The sequence below is a fragment of the Hevea brasiliensis genome, chromosome 17 (genome assembly GCF_030052815.1).
Source record: "Hevea brasiliensis isolate MT/VB/25A 57/8 chromosome 17, ASM3005281v1, whole genome shotgun sequence".
Classification (NCBI taxonomy): domain Eukaryota; kingdom Viridiplantae; phylum Streptophyta; class Magnoliopsida; order Malpighiales; family Euphorbiaceae; genus Hevea; species Hevea brasiliensis.
The window spans coordinates 12,469,685-12,488,526 of NC_079509.1; the positions used below are offsets into that span (position 1 = coordinate 12,469,685).

An 18,842-nucleotide genomic window follows, 5' to 3' on the forward strand; every position below is an offset into this window, starting at 1 on the left:
GAAATTTTCAGTATTTGACCTTTGCTGTATTTTTCAGGTATTTCTAAAGTTGTGGGAATCCAAATTGAGTGCTATTTAATCCATTGAAAAGCTAAGATAGAGCACTACAAATGATAAAGAGGGACCAAAGCCCAAATCAGTCTCCAAGGTTGACAAAATGAGCTATGGATCTATTGCAAAAGCCCAGACTTGAAGTGTCATGACCAGTTTCAGTATTTATTTTGTATCTAGAGTTCCAGATATCCAAATGAAGTAAGGCCAAGACCAATTGAACCTTAAGAGCTCCCTCTACAACTTCTATGAAGGGCTGGAAGAGAGATGAGGCCGTTTTAATAGTCAAAAATGGTAATAAAATCGTCATTATGGGCTGGACACTCTGTCTGAACCAGTCTTGATTTTTGAGCCATAACTTGGGCTGTAGACCTCGGATTTAGGCAAATGAGTATCCGTTGGAAAGCTAAGAAATAGGGTTACAACTTTCTTGAAGAGGGCAGAGACAGATTCAGAAAGAAAGTCGCTAAAAAATGGCCTTGATTTCAGAGACGTGAATGCAGGCTGAAAATCTGTCTTTTGAATTTCAAAACTTTTCCTAATTCGGTTCCTATCTTTGGGATTAGGTTTTTTATTATAAATGCGTCTTTGGGTAGCAGCTAAAAGACATCCATTCAGTAGCCTCTTAAACATCCATTCTCCATTCTATTTTTAGATTTCTTCTTTATTTTTCTTCAATTTTCTGTAAGCCATGAACATGAGTGGCTAAGTTTTTAATTCAGTTCAAGGGATTCAAGTTCTTTTGCTTGATTTGTAAGACCAGGTTCTTAATTTAATTTATTTCTTTTTGAATATCTATCGTTTTCTGATGTCATTGTCTTTGATCTATTGAATGATTTGCTAAAAAGACCTATTAATTGATTGTTTCATGTGATCAATTGCTAGTTCATCTTCATAATCCGTAATTATTGTGTAAGATTAAACGTGAGTAGCAGTTAGGTTTTATTGATTATGATCCAAGTTTTCGATAATAACCTAAGAAAACAATAGGGTGAATTAAATGATTTTTGCTTTATAAATTGTTGTTCAGCTTAACTACTTCAATTTCTTAAAGCAGTTATTAATTTGATGAGGATTGCTTAATACCAATTTAGTTAATAATTAGAGTCAATAAGAGTGTTGGGCTCGAATTGATGAGTATAGGGAAGTTAAGGATTTTACCTCACTGTTTGATAAATCTACGTTAAGTATTCAATAAGATATAATTATATTTATTTTGTCTATGATCAAATCAATGCATTGGAATGCGAATTACCTTGGACTGAAGTTTGTTTAATTTGAGAGTTTCATATTTAATTTTAGTTCTTGATTTCTGATTTCTTCTTTGGACTGTGAATTACCCCCCCCCCAACCTTTATTTCTTTTTCCATTACACAAGTGCACGAAATTTAGTAATTCAGTCTCTAGGGTTCGACCTGGATTTACCACTTACTGCAGAAAATATTTTATAGCTGGTAATTTCAATTAATTTAATTTCTGGTGGAATCGACAACCATCATTAAGCAAATATATATGTTGAATTGAAAGAAATAAGTGTTTGGGAAGTTGCTGAACCTTATATTTGTCTTCCATGATGCATAATGTTCTTAACAAAGTCAAATCTGAACTAATTTGAGCTTTATGTCTGATTGCAGCAACATGGTAGAGTGAAAGGCCATTTTTGTTTCAACATTTTGAGGAAATTGGTGAGAAATATAAGAATTTTCATGGTAATCAATAGCAAAATGCTTTTGATTTTACTTTTTGGGTAATTAATTTTGATGTATTGTATTGAGATTGACATATTTGCCATTTGAAAATTTTGTGAAATTTCATGATACAATTTTGTAGAATTTAGTCATGTGAATAGTGTCTGCAGCACAATTTTGTTTCTTGTTCATGAATTTTTAATGTTAAGTTTGGGGTCGAATTTGAGTGTTATTACTTGTGGTATGATTGTTAATGTGAATATTACTTTAATAATATTTTAGTTTGTGTTTGGTGGGTTGATGGATTTTAATTGTTCTTAGTGATTAATTGGGTTTCGATTGGATTTTGAGTGAAATTTTTGTGCAAAATGTATTTTGGGTTTGGTTTTAGTGTGTTTAGGATCACATTTTTGGGTTGTATATCAGGTCATTTAGCACTAGGTTCAACATGATGTATGCTGAGAGTAGTGTCACCATCAAAACTTGTTCTTAGCACTCTAAATTGCTAAAAATGTAAAACCTGCTGAGAGTTTCAAGGGGTTTCACATGCCTCATGTAGCACCTCATGTATAATCATACAGGGCATGTCACTTTTCTCTTTTATTCCAACATGCCTCATGTTATTCATCTTACACAAAATCACACAGGGCATGTCACCCCCCAACTATTTCCAACATGCCTCATGTCGGACCCTAGGTATGTCACCACTTAAACCTTTACCCTAGCCATCTCATTCTATTTCACTTCATCAGCCGCACGACTCAAAATCTTCATTGTTCCTTCCATGGTGCGCACCAAACAGCTTTCAACCCACATACCCAAGCTGTGAGCCATAAAAATGGCTACTAACAGTAATTCTTCAACCCCAACACCAAACCCTACACCACCCAATGCTCAACCCGAAACACCCATTTTGTCCCCAAATCCCTAAATTCCCGATACGAACCTTAGTTCCCCACCTCGCCAATCCTCTCATTCCACCCCTAATCTCAACAATTCAACCCCAGACGCCATAACTCCCTCCCAAAAACACACAAAATCCACCCCTTAGCTATATATGAGACACGAAAAAGAAAGAAATCAGTTCTTAGCTCCTCTGCTCCACCGAAACAGCCTAGGGTTGTTTCCCCACGACCCGTTAGTGTAAGAACCCGCTCTGCTGCCCAAAGTCCTATCTCATAGCAGGTCTCTTCTGCTCCAACTAAGGTCCAATCGGCTCTGCATCATTCACCAACAGTGTCTCAAAATGCTCCAGTTATCCCTCAATCTAGAAATCAAGTAAACTTATCTTACCCATGGACTTTTAGGGACTTTGAAATGAGGAAAAATTATGAGGCACTTGCTAAAAAGAAAATTCTAGCCACCAAATACATTGATGAACACAGTCTCAGGGAGATAGGGCTTTATGAATCTGTTAGTGAATATTTGAAAAATATAGGTTGGAGTGATTTTGCTAAGATTCAAGAACCTGCTTCTAAGGAGTTGACATTTGAATTTTTAAGTTCACTGCAAATGGACTTCCAACCCATGAAAAATAACCATAGGGACACTATTTCCTTTAGGTGTTGAGGTCAGGACAGAGAACTTGACACTGTCCAAGTGAATACTTTATTTGGTTTTGTAATGATGGAGCAAAAGTGATTGTGTGGCAAAGCACTATTTATGACCCCCCTTCATTTTGGAAATCAATTGCACCATATGGAAAATACTACAACCCTAGTTCTGCTAAGGCCTCAGCCATCCAAGACCCTGCTCTGAGATACTTGCAAAGGTTCATGTCTTACATTATATTAGGCAGAGGGCACAGTAATGGAGTTGTAGGAAAGAATGATTTATTCTTTTTACGGTGCATGAAAGAAAAGAAGAAGATAAATGGTGCTTATTTTCTTTGCTCTCATATGGAACACATAGTGTCTAAGAATTCAGCTGGTAGTATAGTTTGGAGGGATGGTGACTATAATTGCCAAATCATTTGGTTTTAACCCTGACCAGTTTACTATGGTGTCTATGGTTAGCCAGTCTTTTCTGGACAGAATTATCATGACTCAAATGAAAATTTGTGTAAAAAGGGGTGACGTTTGTGTGCTGGTAAATAGGGGACATGAGGGTAAAGAATAGCAGCAATCATAGGGTATAGGACAGCAAACTGATGTTGGTCCTTCTAGCTCTCACCCACCTACTGCTGGACAATCAGACTTACTTGCTTTTCTTAAAAATTTGGAAGCCAAAATTGACAGAATGGGTGAAGTACAGCAGCTTGTTTCTGATGCTAATTGTGACATTGTGGTTGCTTTGAAGACTTTAGAAGCTAAGGTTGATACTTTAAGTCAGAAGCAAGCCAAGCTTGAGAAAAAGATTAAAAAGAAGTTTTCTTCATTCAGGAAAAAGCAGAAAATTCATGACAAAGAAATGATTGACATTTACAACAAGCTGGCAGCCTCTTTTAACCACTTGTACAAATGGGGCCAAGATATTTTTGCAGAAATGAAGGCAATGGTAGAAAACCTAGATACTGCTTCTGAGAAATCTAATGAGCAAGCACCTGCAGCAGCAAATGAACCAGTGCAATCCACCAATGACGAAGACCAACCAACTGCCTAGTTTTAGAACTTCGTTTTTTTTTTTTTTTTGTTAATTTTAGTCAATTTATGAAACTTTAGCTTTTAATTGTGTACATTGGTCAGTTTCCTTTATATTTCAACTGTTAATTTCTTGGTTATTGGAACTTTTACATGTTTTATCTATTTGTGAATGGTTTAATTTCTGTTTTTTCTTTAATTCTGTTTGTTTCATGAATCCTAAGTTGGCTTATTTATTGTTGCTGGCTGCATTGGTTTCTTTTACTGTGATACTTGCACTATCTTTGTCATCCAGATTTCTACCGAAATTGATCATTTTCTTTAATTTCAATCTCTATTGACTATTATAATAGCATTACTGATATTGCTTTTTGATAGTCATATAACTGAATTATTGAAAATACAGCAGCTGCTCTTCTATTAGCTTTGACAATACAGCGTCTAAGGTAACTTCTGGACATTCACGTGCCACATGCTAACACTGCTTTCCTTTACCATGCCTCATGCTAAGGGTTATGCTCTCCTATGAGCTATTTGAATTGCTTCAAAATTTGTAAAATTTTTTGAAACCCACAGAAATTTTCATGGAGCATGACATGTCCCATGTTGATCCCAGTGTCAGTTGCTTAGCAGTTAGCACAAGGCATGCTAATTTACCTTTACTTCAACACGGCTCATGCTTTTTGATCAACATGCCTCATACTCTAAATACTTAAAAACTAACATGCCTCATGTATATATTCTGATCATTCAACACTAGGCATGTCTATTCTACATGGTAACTCTTTTCCACTCTTTTTTTGGTTTTTATCTCTCGAGCTATCATTTATTGATTTAATTTCCATTCTTGCCACTTCGATTAAGCCAATGAGGACATTGTCTAATTTGAGTTTGGGGGAGGGCAAAATTTTTGCAAAATTTTTAATTTTTTTTTTACATTACTTAAATTTCATTTCATTTAAACTTAGTTACTTAGTTCACATACACCATAAACTTACACCATGTAAATATATACACTTGCATATAGATATCATATAGATTATGTATAGTTTTTATTTCATTTTTGTATTCATTTTCAGGAATCATGCATACATTAAAAAAAATAAAAATAAAAAAATAAATTTCCACCTAATTCTTAAAAGATTGAGAATCATTTTGAAAAGCAATTAAGCTTGCCTCTAGATGGGTTTGATGGATTGAAAGTTCCGGATTGGTATAAGGTTTTAAGATTCTTATCTAGGTTTATAACTTCTTAGCCAAGGGTCATCCAATTAATTACATTGAGTTTTGAGTACTTAAAGAAAACTCTAGAGTAAGAAATAACTAATTGTGTCTCACCAATCCTAGAACAAGCCTTCTAGACATTTCGAGGCAAAATTTTAGCATTCACTTAAAAAGAGAAATGATTAAGGCATTCTTTGAATTTTAAATCCACATTTTTAGCCTTAACCAACCCCACTTTAAAACTTTTCCTTTGAAACCAATTTAAGCCTTCATTTATACCCCTTATTTCCTTGGTACCCATAATCTACCTAGCCATAAATTAAAAACTTACCTACCCTTTATGAGAATAATTTGTTTAAGTGATAGATTAAAAAAAAAAAAAAGAAGGAGAAAAAGTATAATAATTAAATAGGAGAAGTACTAAAGTAAAATTGGCTAGCAATTATATCATGTTATAAAAATTATTTACCACCCAAGTATATAAAGAAATGAGTTTGAGGGTGGATTAAAAAGGGACAATTGCAATATAAAATTCAATGTTATTTATGTAGTCTCTAAAAGAGTTTCAAAAAATTGTATGCTAGCATTGGTGATTTATTGTAAAGTTCTTTTTCCCATTTAATTAAAAAAATAAAATAAAAGAAAAGTGTATCTTGATCTTTTTAATAATTTAATTATTTTCATGTTTTGCTTTCCTTTTACCTTTTCTTTGTTAGCCATATTATTACCCTTTAGCCCTATTACAACCATGAAAAGTCCTTTTGATTTCTTGATTGTATTTTGCTACATTAGTAGAGATTGGATTAGTTGATTTGCCTATGGGATTGGCACATTATTTGCCCACTTAACTATTTCCATCATTATATGAGGCACATTAGTTTATGAATTGTTCTAGAGCCTATTTAAGCATGATTTCTGTATATAATTGATTGGTTTGGGTTTGATAGAATGAAAATTGACCCAAGGCTAAGCGGTGATAACTTTGGTGAGAATTGAATTCCTTATACCTTGAAGGTGGGTATATGGTTTGTTGGTGGCTAGAGGTAAGTTTGAAAGCTTGAATGAGTGATTTTCATGAATCTAAGAAAAAAGTACCCCAATTGCATATAATTATTTTTAATCTGCTTGAGGACAAGCAAAGATTTGAGTTTGGGGGAATTTGATAAACCCATTTTATATAGATATTTTAGGGTAGTTTTGCATCCATTTTGCCCTTTCTAGTTTAGTAATTTTATGCTTTTAATGCTTATTTTAGTTAATTTGTTAATTTTACTTTCATTATATTTGATTTTTGGATTTTAATGTTTTTGATAGGTTTTAATAATGTTTAAAGGCAAAAAGGTCCATATAGAAGAAATTCAAAGTGATTTGGAAGCTTAAAGTAGTGTGAAAAATGAAGAAAATTTGCTTAAAGAAGAAGACCAGCCGAGATTTTCAAAGACTTCAACATGCCCCCTATTGAAGGTCTTGTGAAGATATGAGTCAGCCAGCAGGAATCCACTTGAGGCATGTAAATTTAACACTGGATCGTGTAAATAAAGATTTTGGAACAAAATACGCAGAAATTTTCAAGGACTCCCACATGCCCCGTGTAGCTGGTCGTGCAGAATCTAAAGGCTCCTCCTCCCAATCAACATAAGGCATGTTAAAAATAACTTGAATCAACATGAGGCATGTGGGATGGCACTGGCAGATTTGCTGACATTGAAAAATTCTCTTTTCACACCTTTTGTCTTTATCCCTTTCGAGACTATTTTTAGGGTAAACATTGAGGGGATATATAAGCATCATATTCTCATTTTTACCATAAGGAGAAAGACAGAAAAATCAAAAGGGGAAGGAAAGAAGGAACCACGCTATTTTTGGAGGAAGAACACCTGCAAAGTGACGTTTTCAGCTTCCATTTTCAGAGATTTAGATCATCTTCTTCTGGTTTCTTTTATTTTTAGTCTTATTTTTATGTTTTCTTGCTCCATGTCATATTTTCACTTGTAAATATAAGCATGAGTGAGTAGATACTTAAAATTTCGGAGTTGAGTGTAATGATTTAAGTTTTATTTATGGATTTGGACTGATTTTAACCAGATTTTAGTATATATAAGCTTTTATTCTTATCTTGTGTGCTTATTTATATACCCACTGTTGGTACCCTTTGGGTTTTGTTCTTAATCTTAGATTGAAGGACCTAGAGGTAAAAATCTATGATAGATAATTAAGATAATGAACTTAATCACCTAGTGTTGAAATAAACTAGTGGGTTAAGAGGAATTTCAAGTTGATTGAAATGCTTAAAGGGTTTTGGGTAATTAAACATCACAAGAGAATGGGATTTAGTTTCCTTTAAAACACTCTTTAGTTTGCTTAAAATAGAAATTAAATGAAATCAGAATCAACTTCCTTTAAACTTGTATTTCCAATAAAATTTGGCTTTGCCTATCCAAATCTCAATAAAATTTACTTCATAAACCTCAACTCTGGAATCAATTTTTACCATTACTTAATTAAATCTTTTGTCACTTGTTGAAATTTTAATAAATTAGTATAGTGCTTAAAATTTTAATTGCTTAATTCATTATAATTTCCTTATTTTCTCAATTTAATTTGCTGAATCTCTTACTCTATTTTTGACACAAATTATCAATAACCCAAATAATCGTGACTTTATAATTTGGTACTCAAACAACAAATCTCTATGGGACGATATTTTTTTTTACTATTTGAACGATCGTATATTTGCGGAGTATGCAATCACTGCTCAATCAAAGGAAAGCAATGAAGTCTTCATTTATAGACAATCCTTGCTTAGGGGAAGCAGAAAGCATTGAGAAAAGACCATCTCTCTATCAAAACTACTCAAACACAGAGTACCTCCAATTAGATCTTAACAGCTAGAACTCTGAAGACATTAACTCCAACTTTGATGAACGAATGCGGCAAATCCAAAATTCAAGAATTTTTCTTGAAGCAAATCTATCCAAAGACTTGTTCTCACCTCCAGACTTGCTTTTGAACAATTATCCTTCGACACTTTCTCCATCAGGATATCAAACTCACAAGCCTATCAACACACAATCTGTAGAGAGGACCTTCCCCAAGAGCACCACGGCCAAAAAAAAAAAACCTTTGGATACTGATAGACTTACTAAGACAAAGGAACAAACACTTAGAAGGCAAAAAAAAATCCCAACTGGAGCAATCAAAAAGTACAATAGAACATTGCAAATCAACAACAAAACCAAATCATCTACTAATAAGAGAAGAAACGAAAAGCACAAAAAACAACGAAGCATAAACCCAACCAAAACACAACCCAGAAGATCAATCGAGTCCTTTAAAAGTAGCCTGCTCCTCAAGAATTTGCTTTAGAAAGATTTGAACTTTTTTCATCTGGGATTGAGAAAGATAGTCTCAACTCCTTGCCAATCACCAGAGTTTTCTTAGTTTCATCCTCAGCGTTAAGAAGAGGTGGTTAGTCAGAAGATACCATGATGCAACGGGACACTAAGGGGTTGGAAATTAAGCTCCGATGAGGAGAGTTCATGCGGCAGATATCACTATCTGTTGGCTCAACCACTTGACTTCCAACTGCATCTGAATATTTCAGTTGTTCCCTTTTAAGGTTCCTTTCCTCTTGCCGACTCGGGAGAGCTTTGGGGAGAAGTCAAAAAGCTCTGAGATTAGCTTGTTCTTCATTTTCCTTTGCTCAAGTAATCTACCCACTTTCACATAGCTATGCATGTTGATGGGAGTCCTATCTTGGGCTGAAAGCAATGAAGCTTCAATAGGCTCATATGGTACCACAGCCAATTCGTTGAATGAGGGTCCAATAGGAGAAGGCTCAGAAACACAAGTAGGGTCTACCATGGTTAAATGAACAAGGCTTGGGGATGAAAGATTAAGGGGCTCAAAGTGAGCATGCTTGGCATGGGGGCCAAAGGTAGAAATAACTGGTTCTAGGAAACCCGGCTCGCATTGTGCAGAAGTAACACACTCTCCCAACAAATCTTTCTCGACAGTAGCAGATGCCAAGGGATCAAAAAAAATACAAATCATTGCCACACTGCAAAGGGCAGCTAGAGTTCGGTGCATTCAAGCTCTCGTCAAGGTTGGGGGGCTCAAGAAAATCAGTTGAGGACTCTGCACAAACGGGATTAATGTTTTCCTGTGAATGACTGCATTGATCTGCATAATTAAAGTTTATAATCATAAATGCTCAACTCAAATCGAAATGTCAAATGCAACCATTCTACCTTATCAACATGCCTCAATGCCGTCCACGACACAATCATTGCCCCCATTGAATATCCAACAACAACAATCTTTCTAGGAGTTATGCCTTGTATCACCTTATAAAATTTATGTGCAACTATTTCAACTGACAAAGTTGCTTCCTGTTTGGCTTCACAGTTTTGCATCTTTGATCCCCCTTGGCCAGGAAGATCAATTGAAATGCATCTTGCAGATCCTGAGATGGCCTTCATGATAGACATCCAGTCTTCACCAGTTTCAAGAAAACCATGAAGAAATAAAACAACATTATCCTACAAGGAAAAATTATGAAGTGAGAGATTGAATAGAGTACATAATTGAAGGTGTTATATTAATCTGCATATCCATGGCCTAGTAATTAGCACACTGCCTTAGTTAAGTAAAACCACCAGCAAATAAATTTTCAACTGACAATTGACAACTGCACATAATAAAGCAGTTTATGTCAAGATTGAATGTTACACCCAACAAAGAGTATATGGATTACATTGACAGTGTGCTATTATAGAACACTAAAAACAAAATAATCAAACTAAAAATTTTAATCCTGCATCAGCAAATTACAGAAAACGTCTTCATGCTATTGGTGCAATTTTGCAATCAGGAAGAAAAATGATTAAGCATAAAGAAAATCATCAATCAGATAATATGAGAAGCGTTGTTTATGTTAAATCATGTGTCAAAAGAATCTATTAGCATCTCAGCATGTCAAAAGCAACCAAAGGATACTCTTTATGAGGAGAAACGAAAAAGAAAAGTAAATAAGACAAAAAATTCATTAACTCCTGTACTTACATTGAACTACAACTTGGTTCATATAGTATTAGCTAGCTAAATAACCACACATTATTAAAATGTGCAGTCTCAATTGGCACATCAAGACCCACGTAATAGATTATTTAAAAAAAGAGAGCCACTTGAGCAAAAGAATGAAATGAACCTTCTTATTGATCTCTGCTGCCCTAATGTATGAGAAGAGGACTGAATAAAGTAAATTGCAGCTCCAACTCCAAAAAACTCCACGTGTTCTGTTCAGATAAATAGACTTACATGATGGATTTTCAGTCTCCTCATAAACAAAAAAATTGAGGAAACACTCCAGATGATTCCAGTTGACAGCAGAACCAAATCAAAGCTTTTGGACTAGGAGGCACAGCAACCTGTAAATGTATAGTCACATTGCCAAAACTAATCACATTCCGTTTTTCCCCGTGCAATTCAATAAAATAAATTTTGGCAACATTTAACATCTCTCATTCTCCATTATTTACCCTGATATTCATTTTGGAGTGGAACCATTCATACATAACTTATTGCAGAAATGTAATAAATACAAATATTAACAAGTTAATTCTCATATAAATTAGATGTAAAAGGCATTGACAACATCACTCAACCATGATATCATGTACGTATAGAGAAGAATAAAATCCAATTCACCTTTATCAAGTGCATTGCTCCAGAAATCAACGACTGAAGCGAGAAAGAAAAGAAAAAGGGTTTAACAATGGACTAAAACCTGGAAAAATTCCCGCAACTTCTTAAAAACTTTGAATGACTGATTATTATTGACCCAAAAATATGTCTAAATATTTATAGGTATCATGAAGAAAATAGGAATAGAAAAGTCAACAGACAGGATTTGACTAAATTTCTGGGCTGTAAATTCCTGCGTCAATGACATTTTCATTTTAATCAACAGATATGACTTGAAAGGAATAAAATATATTTTGGAAATTCCTAATTACCTGAAATCTCAAAATTCCACTGCTAGGAGGATGATTCAACCTCAATTCTTCCACAGCCTCTCTAATACTCTGAAGACCGCGCTCCAGCGTCACAGCCGGAGACGGATTACGCGTAATGCAGGTCTCTATCACCAACTCCCAATCCTCATCATCTTCCAAATCCTCAATACCCATTATCGGACCATCAAATCTCACCGCTTCCACAAACCTAACCAATCGACAGCAATACACATTAAATCATATAAGTACACTAAGAAATAAAATGCAGAAGAAAAAAAAAAAAAAAAAAGATGAAGAACTTGAAATTGGGGTTTAGAATTGCAGGGCGGCGAAGAAGATTGATGTGAATGGCACTGTTTCTGCTGGGGAATGCGAGTGTCAGTGGAGAGAATGAAGATTAATAGATGGCGAAATCGAGAGATTGCTTGCGAGTAATATCTGAGGCTTCGATTGATAAGAGAATTGATAAGAGAGAGTAAGGATTGAAGGTGGGCGGGATGATAGCTTGTAGAACTGATAGTAGTGAGTTTTTCAAGTTTGGAGACAAACAGATAAGGCGGCGTGATTGGGATTTGCCACGTCATGTAAGACTGTCAAGCGTACACTGGTGTAATACGCAGACACAAGCCAACCACGAGGTTTCTACTTCCAACAGCAAGCTCTCCAGAATACCCATCGTTATATAAGAATTTACGTTTCTCTCCCCCTCTTGCAACCAAAGCCACTCGAGGCTCTGTCAAGGGTAGTCTTGACATTTCATTATTCTGATTGCAGCTTCAAAGTTTGAACACTTCAAATCAGGTAGTGGATGGAGACCCTCCAACAAGCATATATGTGCGAATTCACTACCAGGAAAATCATTCACCATTGACGCATACTGCACTAGTAGCTTGCTTCAAGCTTACTAGCCTTAATATAACTAGCCATGGCCTCGTCGCGAAGTTCAATGCAAGTATCACTATTTCTCTCCTCATTTTCTCTTTCACATGTCCGGCATTTGCAGAACAATGCCTTTCCAAAGCCGGTGGAGGGTGCCACGACATGGCGAAATCCTTGAAGCTTAAGCTCATTGCAATAGCTTCAATTCTGATCACTACCATGGTTGGGGTGTGTTTACCATTGTTTTCGACTGCAGTTCCTGCCCTTAGGCCTGATAAAAATTTGTTTTCAATCGTTAAAGCGTTTGCTTCAGGCGTTATCCTAGCTACAGGGTACATGCATGTGTTGCCAGACTCCTTCAACTGCTTGACTTCGGAGTGTTTGCCAAAAATCCTTGGAAGAAGTTCCCGTTCACGACATTCGTGGCCATGTTATCAGCTATCGCGACGCTTATGGTGGACTCGTCTGCGATGAGCTATTATTGGAAGCGTTTGAATGGTGTAGCTGAAGGTGGTGATCGTGAAAAAGGGCGAAATCGAGATGGAGAGTCGGTGAATGTTAAGGTTGAGGATCAGGGGCCGAATAACCAGGATTCGGCGCCGTTGTTACGGCATCGCGTTGTGGCTCAGGTATATAAATAAAAATATTGGTCATATATATATATATATAGCAGAAACTCTTGTTTCCAATTGATCATTTCATATAAATATTGGATCGTACATGCAGGTATTGGAACTTGGAATTGTAGTGCACTCGACAGTGATTGGTCTGTCAACGGGAGCCTCTTACAATCCATGCGCAATCAGGCCACTTGTTGCTGCACTCTGTTTCCATCAACTATTTGAAGGAATGGGTCTTGGAGGATGCATATTGCAGGTAAGAAACCAGTCCCTTCCTTTCAAATTTACACAATCAAAAGCTCTAGTAATGTAGTAAAGAGATATCTAATTGATAAGTGCATCGGTGCTCAGGCTGAATACGGATTGAAGATGAATGCAATCATGGTGTTTTTGTTCTCAGCCACAACTCCCCTTGGTATTGTGTTAGGAATTGGTTCGTCGAATGTATATAGCGACAACAGTCCTACAGCACTGATTGTGGTGGGAGCCCTAAATGCTTCATCCGCAGGATTACTGAATTATATGGCACTGGTGGATCTCTTATCAGCTGAGTTTATGGGACCTAAACTACAGAAAAGTGTGAGACTTCAGATACAGGCAGATATGGCAGTGCTACTAGGCGCTGGAGGCATGTCATTAATGGCAAAATGGGCCTAGTTAGGCACTCAAGATCCCAGGCCATTCTGTACAGAGAAAATGCCAATTTTGTTTAATTTTTTTTATGCATGTTTGTATTGAATCAAGCTTAGATGAGACTATGTAAAAACAGTAGAAATAAAAATTAAACATTTTGTCATTTTTAATTTTTGGTAAAACAGACTATCAGTTTAATTAAACATGCACACAGTAATCTGTTCCCAATGGTCATTATTTTACAATTCGAACAATACAGTGATACCAGGTTAAGGTTACTCTCTATGAACTAAACAGGTACAGGAATCATGCTTGGAACTTATTATTCTGAAAGGTGATCGATAGTCTAATTAATTATTTGCTAATTGTGTATATAGTCTGCTGGTAATTCAACAAATGTGTGATTTGTACTGGTTGATATCGATTATACCGATTCCCCTGTTATTTATATTTTTAATTAAAAATAAATAAAAAGGATAATGGGTAAATTACCAAAATCATCCAAAACTTTAGTCTGCATGTTTTTAATATCAGAAACCACTTGATCTTTTAAAAAATGGCAGTGATTTTTTTTAAAAATAATTTTACCTTGTATAGATTATTTATTATTTTATTTTAATAATATAATTTAATATTTTTTATATTTTACATTTTTAATATTATATTATAAAATTTATTAATGATTTATATTAAAAATTTGAACAATTATTCTCTTATTAAAATTAAAATAATTTTTTATTTTTTAAATAATTATCAATTATTTTCCTCAAAATATTTTTTCAAAAGAATGTAATATTATAATATTTTATATTTTTAATAGTAATTAATATAATTTGTGTAACACCCTAGGCAAATCCCACATCGGCAAAACACGGGAGAGATGCTGGGTTTATAAGTTAACGGTTCGTAACCCCTAGTGACGCGTTTTAAAACCGTGAGGGCTTCGGCCCAGAGCAAACAATATCACTAGTGGGCCGGGCCATTACATTTGTGGTATTAGAGCCGCTCCGCGTGCAACCATGGGCGATGGTGGGGCAAACCTCAGGAAAAATTCCACATCGACAAAACACGGGAGAGATGCTGGCTTTATAAGTTAGCGGTTCGTAACCCCTAGTGACGCGTTTTAAAACCGTGAGGGCTTCGGCCCAGAGCGGACAATATCACTAGTGGGCCGGGCCATTACATTTGTAGAACAGGTACAAGGACGTGGATGAACAGGGGATTATATATATAAAAGTTATTTTATTTTATTATTATTTAATATTTTTCTTTTATATTTTAGGTATGTAGGAGATTCAAATATTCATTCTGTCAGCTGAAATTATCTCTCTTTTATTGAATCTAGCTATTATTTTGGAGGTTACAGGTGAGTGGTAATTATAATATATGGCACCGTTTTAGTCCCTTTTAAAATTTCTTAGCATTAAGTTTGTTATTAAATGAAATTTTAAATCAATATTTTAACAAATATTTTATATGTGATTTTCTAGAGTTTTATTTTATTATTGAATTTTATTTTGATTTTGATTAAATAATTGATTTTGTCAACTATCTCTGTATTAGACCCATTAGGATTCCGGGAATAGGCCTTCAATGTATTTATATTGATTGATATTTGACTATAAAATTTACTGATGTATTACTAAATTGATTTGAGATTAATTTGATTTTATTGACTCTCTGAAACTATTGAAATACTCTATTGGAATTGTACTATAAGTTATTATTTGCTATCTGAAATTTTTTTTTTTAATTTTGATTGATTTGTACAAATTGATTTTCTATTTTGAATTGGTACCTGTGCCAAGTATCTGTTTCTGTTATCTTGCCCCGCCGTGTGGACTATCACGGTATTAGGTTGCATTGTCGAATCATGCATCATTGCAGTTTATGGTTTGCATTAGTATCATATGCATTGATATCTGTGAAGGAGGAGGAAGGTATCTAATATCTGGTAGTGCGCTTACCATCTGGCCTTTGGTGGTGTGGGGTATCATCACCCTGGTGTACTGTACTATAAAATTTTTATTGAATGAATTTATTTTATATACATGTTTTATGAAGTTATTTTATTAATGATTTTGACAGCAAGAGCATGATTTTATTGAATAGAAAATTTATTATGAAATTAATCAAGCGTCTACCTGTTCCTATTCCGTTGTGTGCTATAATTATCATTCACTGAGCATCTAACTCAAACCACGTTTCCTCTGTCTGTTATCTGTTTCAGATCAGTATAATTCTGCAGCTGATCCAAATATTCAGTCCATTTTCTGGAGAGGGACAACTTTGATTTGTTCTCATGGTATACCCGAATTCATGTTTTCTCGGGCTAATAATTAGTTTAGTTTATTGAACAGTTTAAGTTTTTATTTGAAATCTGTAGAGACTCCGCAGTTTACCTATGAGATATTTACGATATTTATTCAGCATTTTGTTTATTTAGATTTTGCCTATTTTTGAGATTGGTAAGTGACAAAATATTCGTTAAGATACTATGATAAGGCTTGCATGATTTAAGAATACTTAAATTATACGCCGGTCACGGTTCAAAATTTTGGGTCGTGACAATTTAATTATTTTTTTTAAGATATAAAGAAGGGGAAAGACAATGCTGGTCAAGATTCCATGACACCATTTTATAAGTCATTTTGTAAATCTCAGTTTTCATATAATTTGAATGTATTAATGATTTCTTTTTTTTTTTTTTGTTATTACTTTACAATCTAATAATGTATTTTTAAACATTTCATTATTCATAAATTGAAATCTTAGAATAATTATTTTTTTTAAGAGGGATTTTGTGGGAAATAAGGACTGGAACTTACAATTGAGTGATATACCACTGACGTAAGTCAGATTAGACAGAAGAAGTTTTTGGTCATTGTTGATGATAATTTTTTATCATTAAAAAGGCAGGATGGATTTACTAATTACAACTGCTTTTAACTAAGCAAGAATGAAATTTCTGAGCCAGTTTGGTCTCAGTGTAGTGGACATGACAATGACATCATGACAATAGACTCTCACAAGGCCAATGAGTAAATGTATTTTTACCTAATGATACTGATTTGCATAGCTAGACAATCACAAGACGACAACTCAAGGTTTAATCAATTGAGTGCATGCTGATGGACCATTTGCACATAACGCTTGGGATTTCTAAAAGCTGATTTGGGTAGAGACATCATTTTGAATCATGCATATATTAATGCATACGCAGCGCAACATTTCCCATCTCAAGATCTTGTTTCTAGATATGAGGAAAGAAAGAGGCCATTAAACACTAGTGACCACACATCACAAGGCCACAAGGCTATAGGAAATCTCTTATATATGGTCATCACATGTTCTTTATGGCTCTGATCTGAGACGAAAAAAACAAAAGAGCGAAAGTTGTTTGTCCAATTCAAAATGGGACACCCAGCAATCAGGGGCCTCTTCTCAAGATTTAATCAAAATGAAATTATTACCACTTATGACCATTGATATATGGCCTTGGTTTGCTCTCTGAGCTTGCACTTCTCTGCTTTCAGATGATATTTTACGCCATATATAGGCCAAATTCTTAGCATGAAGCATTTGGTCAACGTAAAGTGTGCAATTAAATCACTCCAGAACTTTCCCACTTCTTATTGGAGACCCTTCAAAATAAATTAAAATTAAATGTAAATGTTCTAATTGTAACATCTAAAAGTCTTGATCTAACCATAAAAATACAATAATAAAGCTACATTTGAAAACTAAAATGAAGAATTTTTAGAATTAGCTAACTAGTTTTGTCACTGCTTGTAAAATTTGTAATTTTGAGAAATACTTAGAAAAATTATTTTGATCCTTTAAAATTCTTAAAAATACATTTTAAAATTTGGCTAAACATTTAGATTTGAAAAATAAAACATTGGTAGTTTAAATTTGGCAAAATTCTCCCTTAAATTTTACATAGAAACTAAAAGACTTAAACTAATAAACATTTTGAGTCTTTATGTCATGTGTTCTCTCATTATCTTCATGTTTCAAGTTCTTGCCGGCAAAGTATAGCTCATTTGCATTGAATAAAGAAGGGTCAATTAACTCCATTGATTTTATATAAAATTCAAAAGAGACACATACATTAGAAGAAATTTATGTTTTGAACCCGCTACAAAACCAATTATAATCCACTAAAATTAGTAATAAAACTCTACTCAATATTTTTTAAAAAAGGTGGCTGCATAAAAATTAAAATTCAATTAAAATAGGAAAAAATATGAAGAAATTATATATTACATTAGTTATTCCATATAAGATAGTATACATGAAATGGCAAACTAATGATGAACAAATATGTATACCTGGTGGGTCCCAAAAAATTGTAATCACCAGATAATTATTAATTTTTTTTTTAAATTTCAATAACTATATTTATATACTTATCAATATTTTATTGCTCTATTATTTCATGTAAGATACTGACATGATATCACTATTTCACTATATAATTTTTCAAAAAGATTAGGCAATCAAGCAAATTATATGGGTTAGTATTTAGCTAATCCAAACTTTAACTCTCTTATAACTAGTTATTGATGCAATTAACTTCCTAGTGGAGAAGCCAAAAGCTTTGAAGTTGACATGCATATGCTTACGCCAGTTATTTGGTTAGGTTCAAAGATGATGATGATAGGTAAAGCATTGTGCATTTTCCACATAGCCTGTGTCGAGTATATGGTTGAGTATTTGATGTCATTAGAGAATTGGATAGCCAATGGTGGGGCAAAGCCAAAGAAGCAAAAATCAAAGGGTCTTTGTGCTTTGTTTTTGTTACTTTGCAGAATCATCATCATTCATTCATTCATTCATTCATTCATTATTCTCAGAGAGTTTCAAATATGATTATTATTTCACCCCCCGAAAAAAAATTATGATTATTAATTTGTTTATTAATTACCATCCATATCAACCTCTTCATGCCCATTCCTCCTTGAAAAAGATGGCTTGCGATGACTGATCACACTATAGGGACTACGGCCTAACAGTTACAAGAAGAGAAGCTTTAACTTGCACGATAAAAACATCATTAATTACCATTAACAAACATGTGGACTTTCATCATCATCAATAATAATAATAATAATATAGATGGGGATTGATCACTGTGGCACGTCTACT

The 18,842-nt window shown here is 34.3% G+C and overlaps 1 protein-coding gene and 1 pseudogene across 2 annotated transcripts; one reads left to right on the forward strand and one right to left on the reverse strand.

Moving 5' to 3' along the window:
• Positions 1–8,652: 8,652 nt before the first annotated feature.
• LOC110657850 (protein PHYLLO, chloroplastic) lies at positions 8,653–12,443 on the reverse strand. Of its 2 annotated transcripts, XR_009145607.1 has the most exons (5): positions 11,859–12,085; positions 11,560–11,767; positions 10,862–10,971; positions 9,793–10,083; positions 8,653–9,724 (listed from the first exon to the last, which is right to left on the reverse strand). XR_009145607.1 is itself a non-coding variant. In XM_058139675.1 (4 exons), exons 2-4 carry the CDS (start codon positions 10,883–10,885, stop codon positions 9,632–9,634), a joined length of 408 nt encoding a protein of 135 aa, XP_057995658.1. In that variant the 5' UTR covers positions 10,886–10,971; positions 11,560–12,443; the 3' UTR covers positions 8,686–9,631. The 2 variants fall into 2 exon arrangements, 1 of the variants encoding a protein (XP_057995658.1); XM_058139675.1 differs by having other exon boundaries at positions 8,686–9,724; positions 11,560–12,443.
• On the forward strand, positions 12,427–13,852 carry LOC110657851 (fe(2+) transport protein 1-like; annotated as a pseudogene).
• Positions 13,853–18,842: the final 4,990 nt, after the last annotated feature.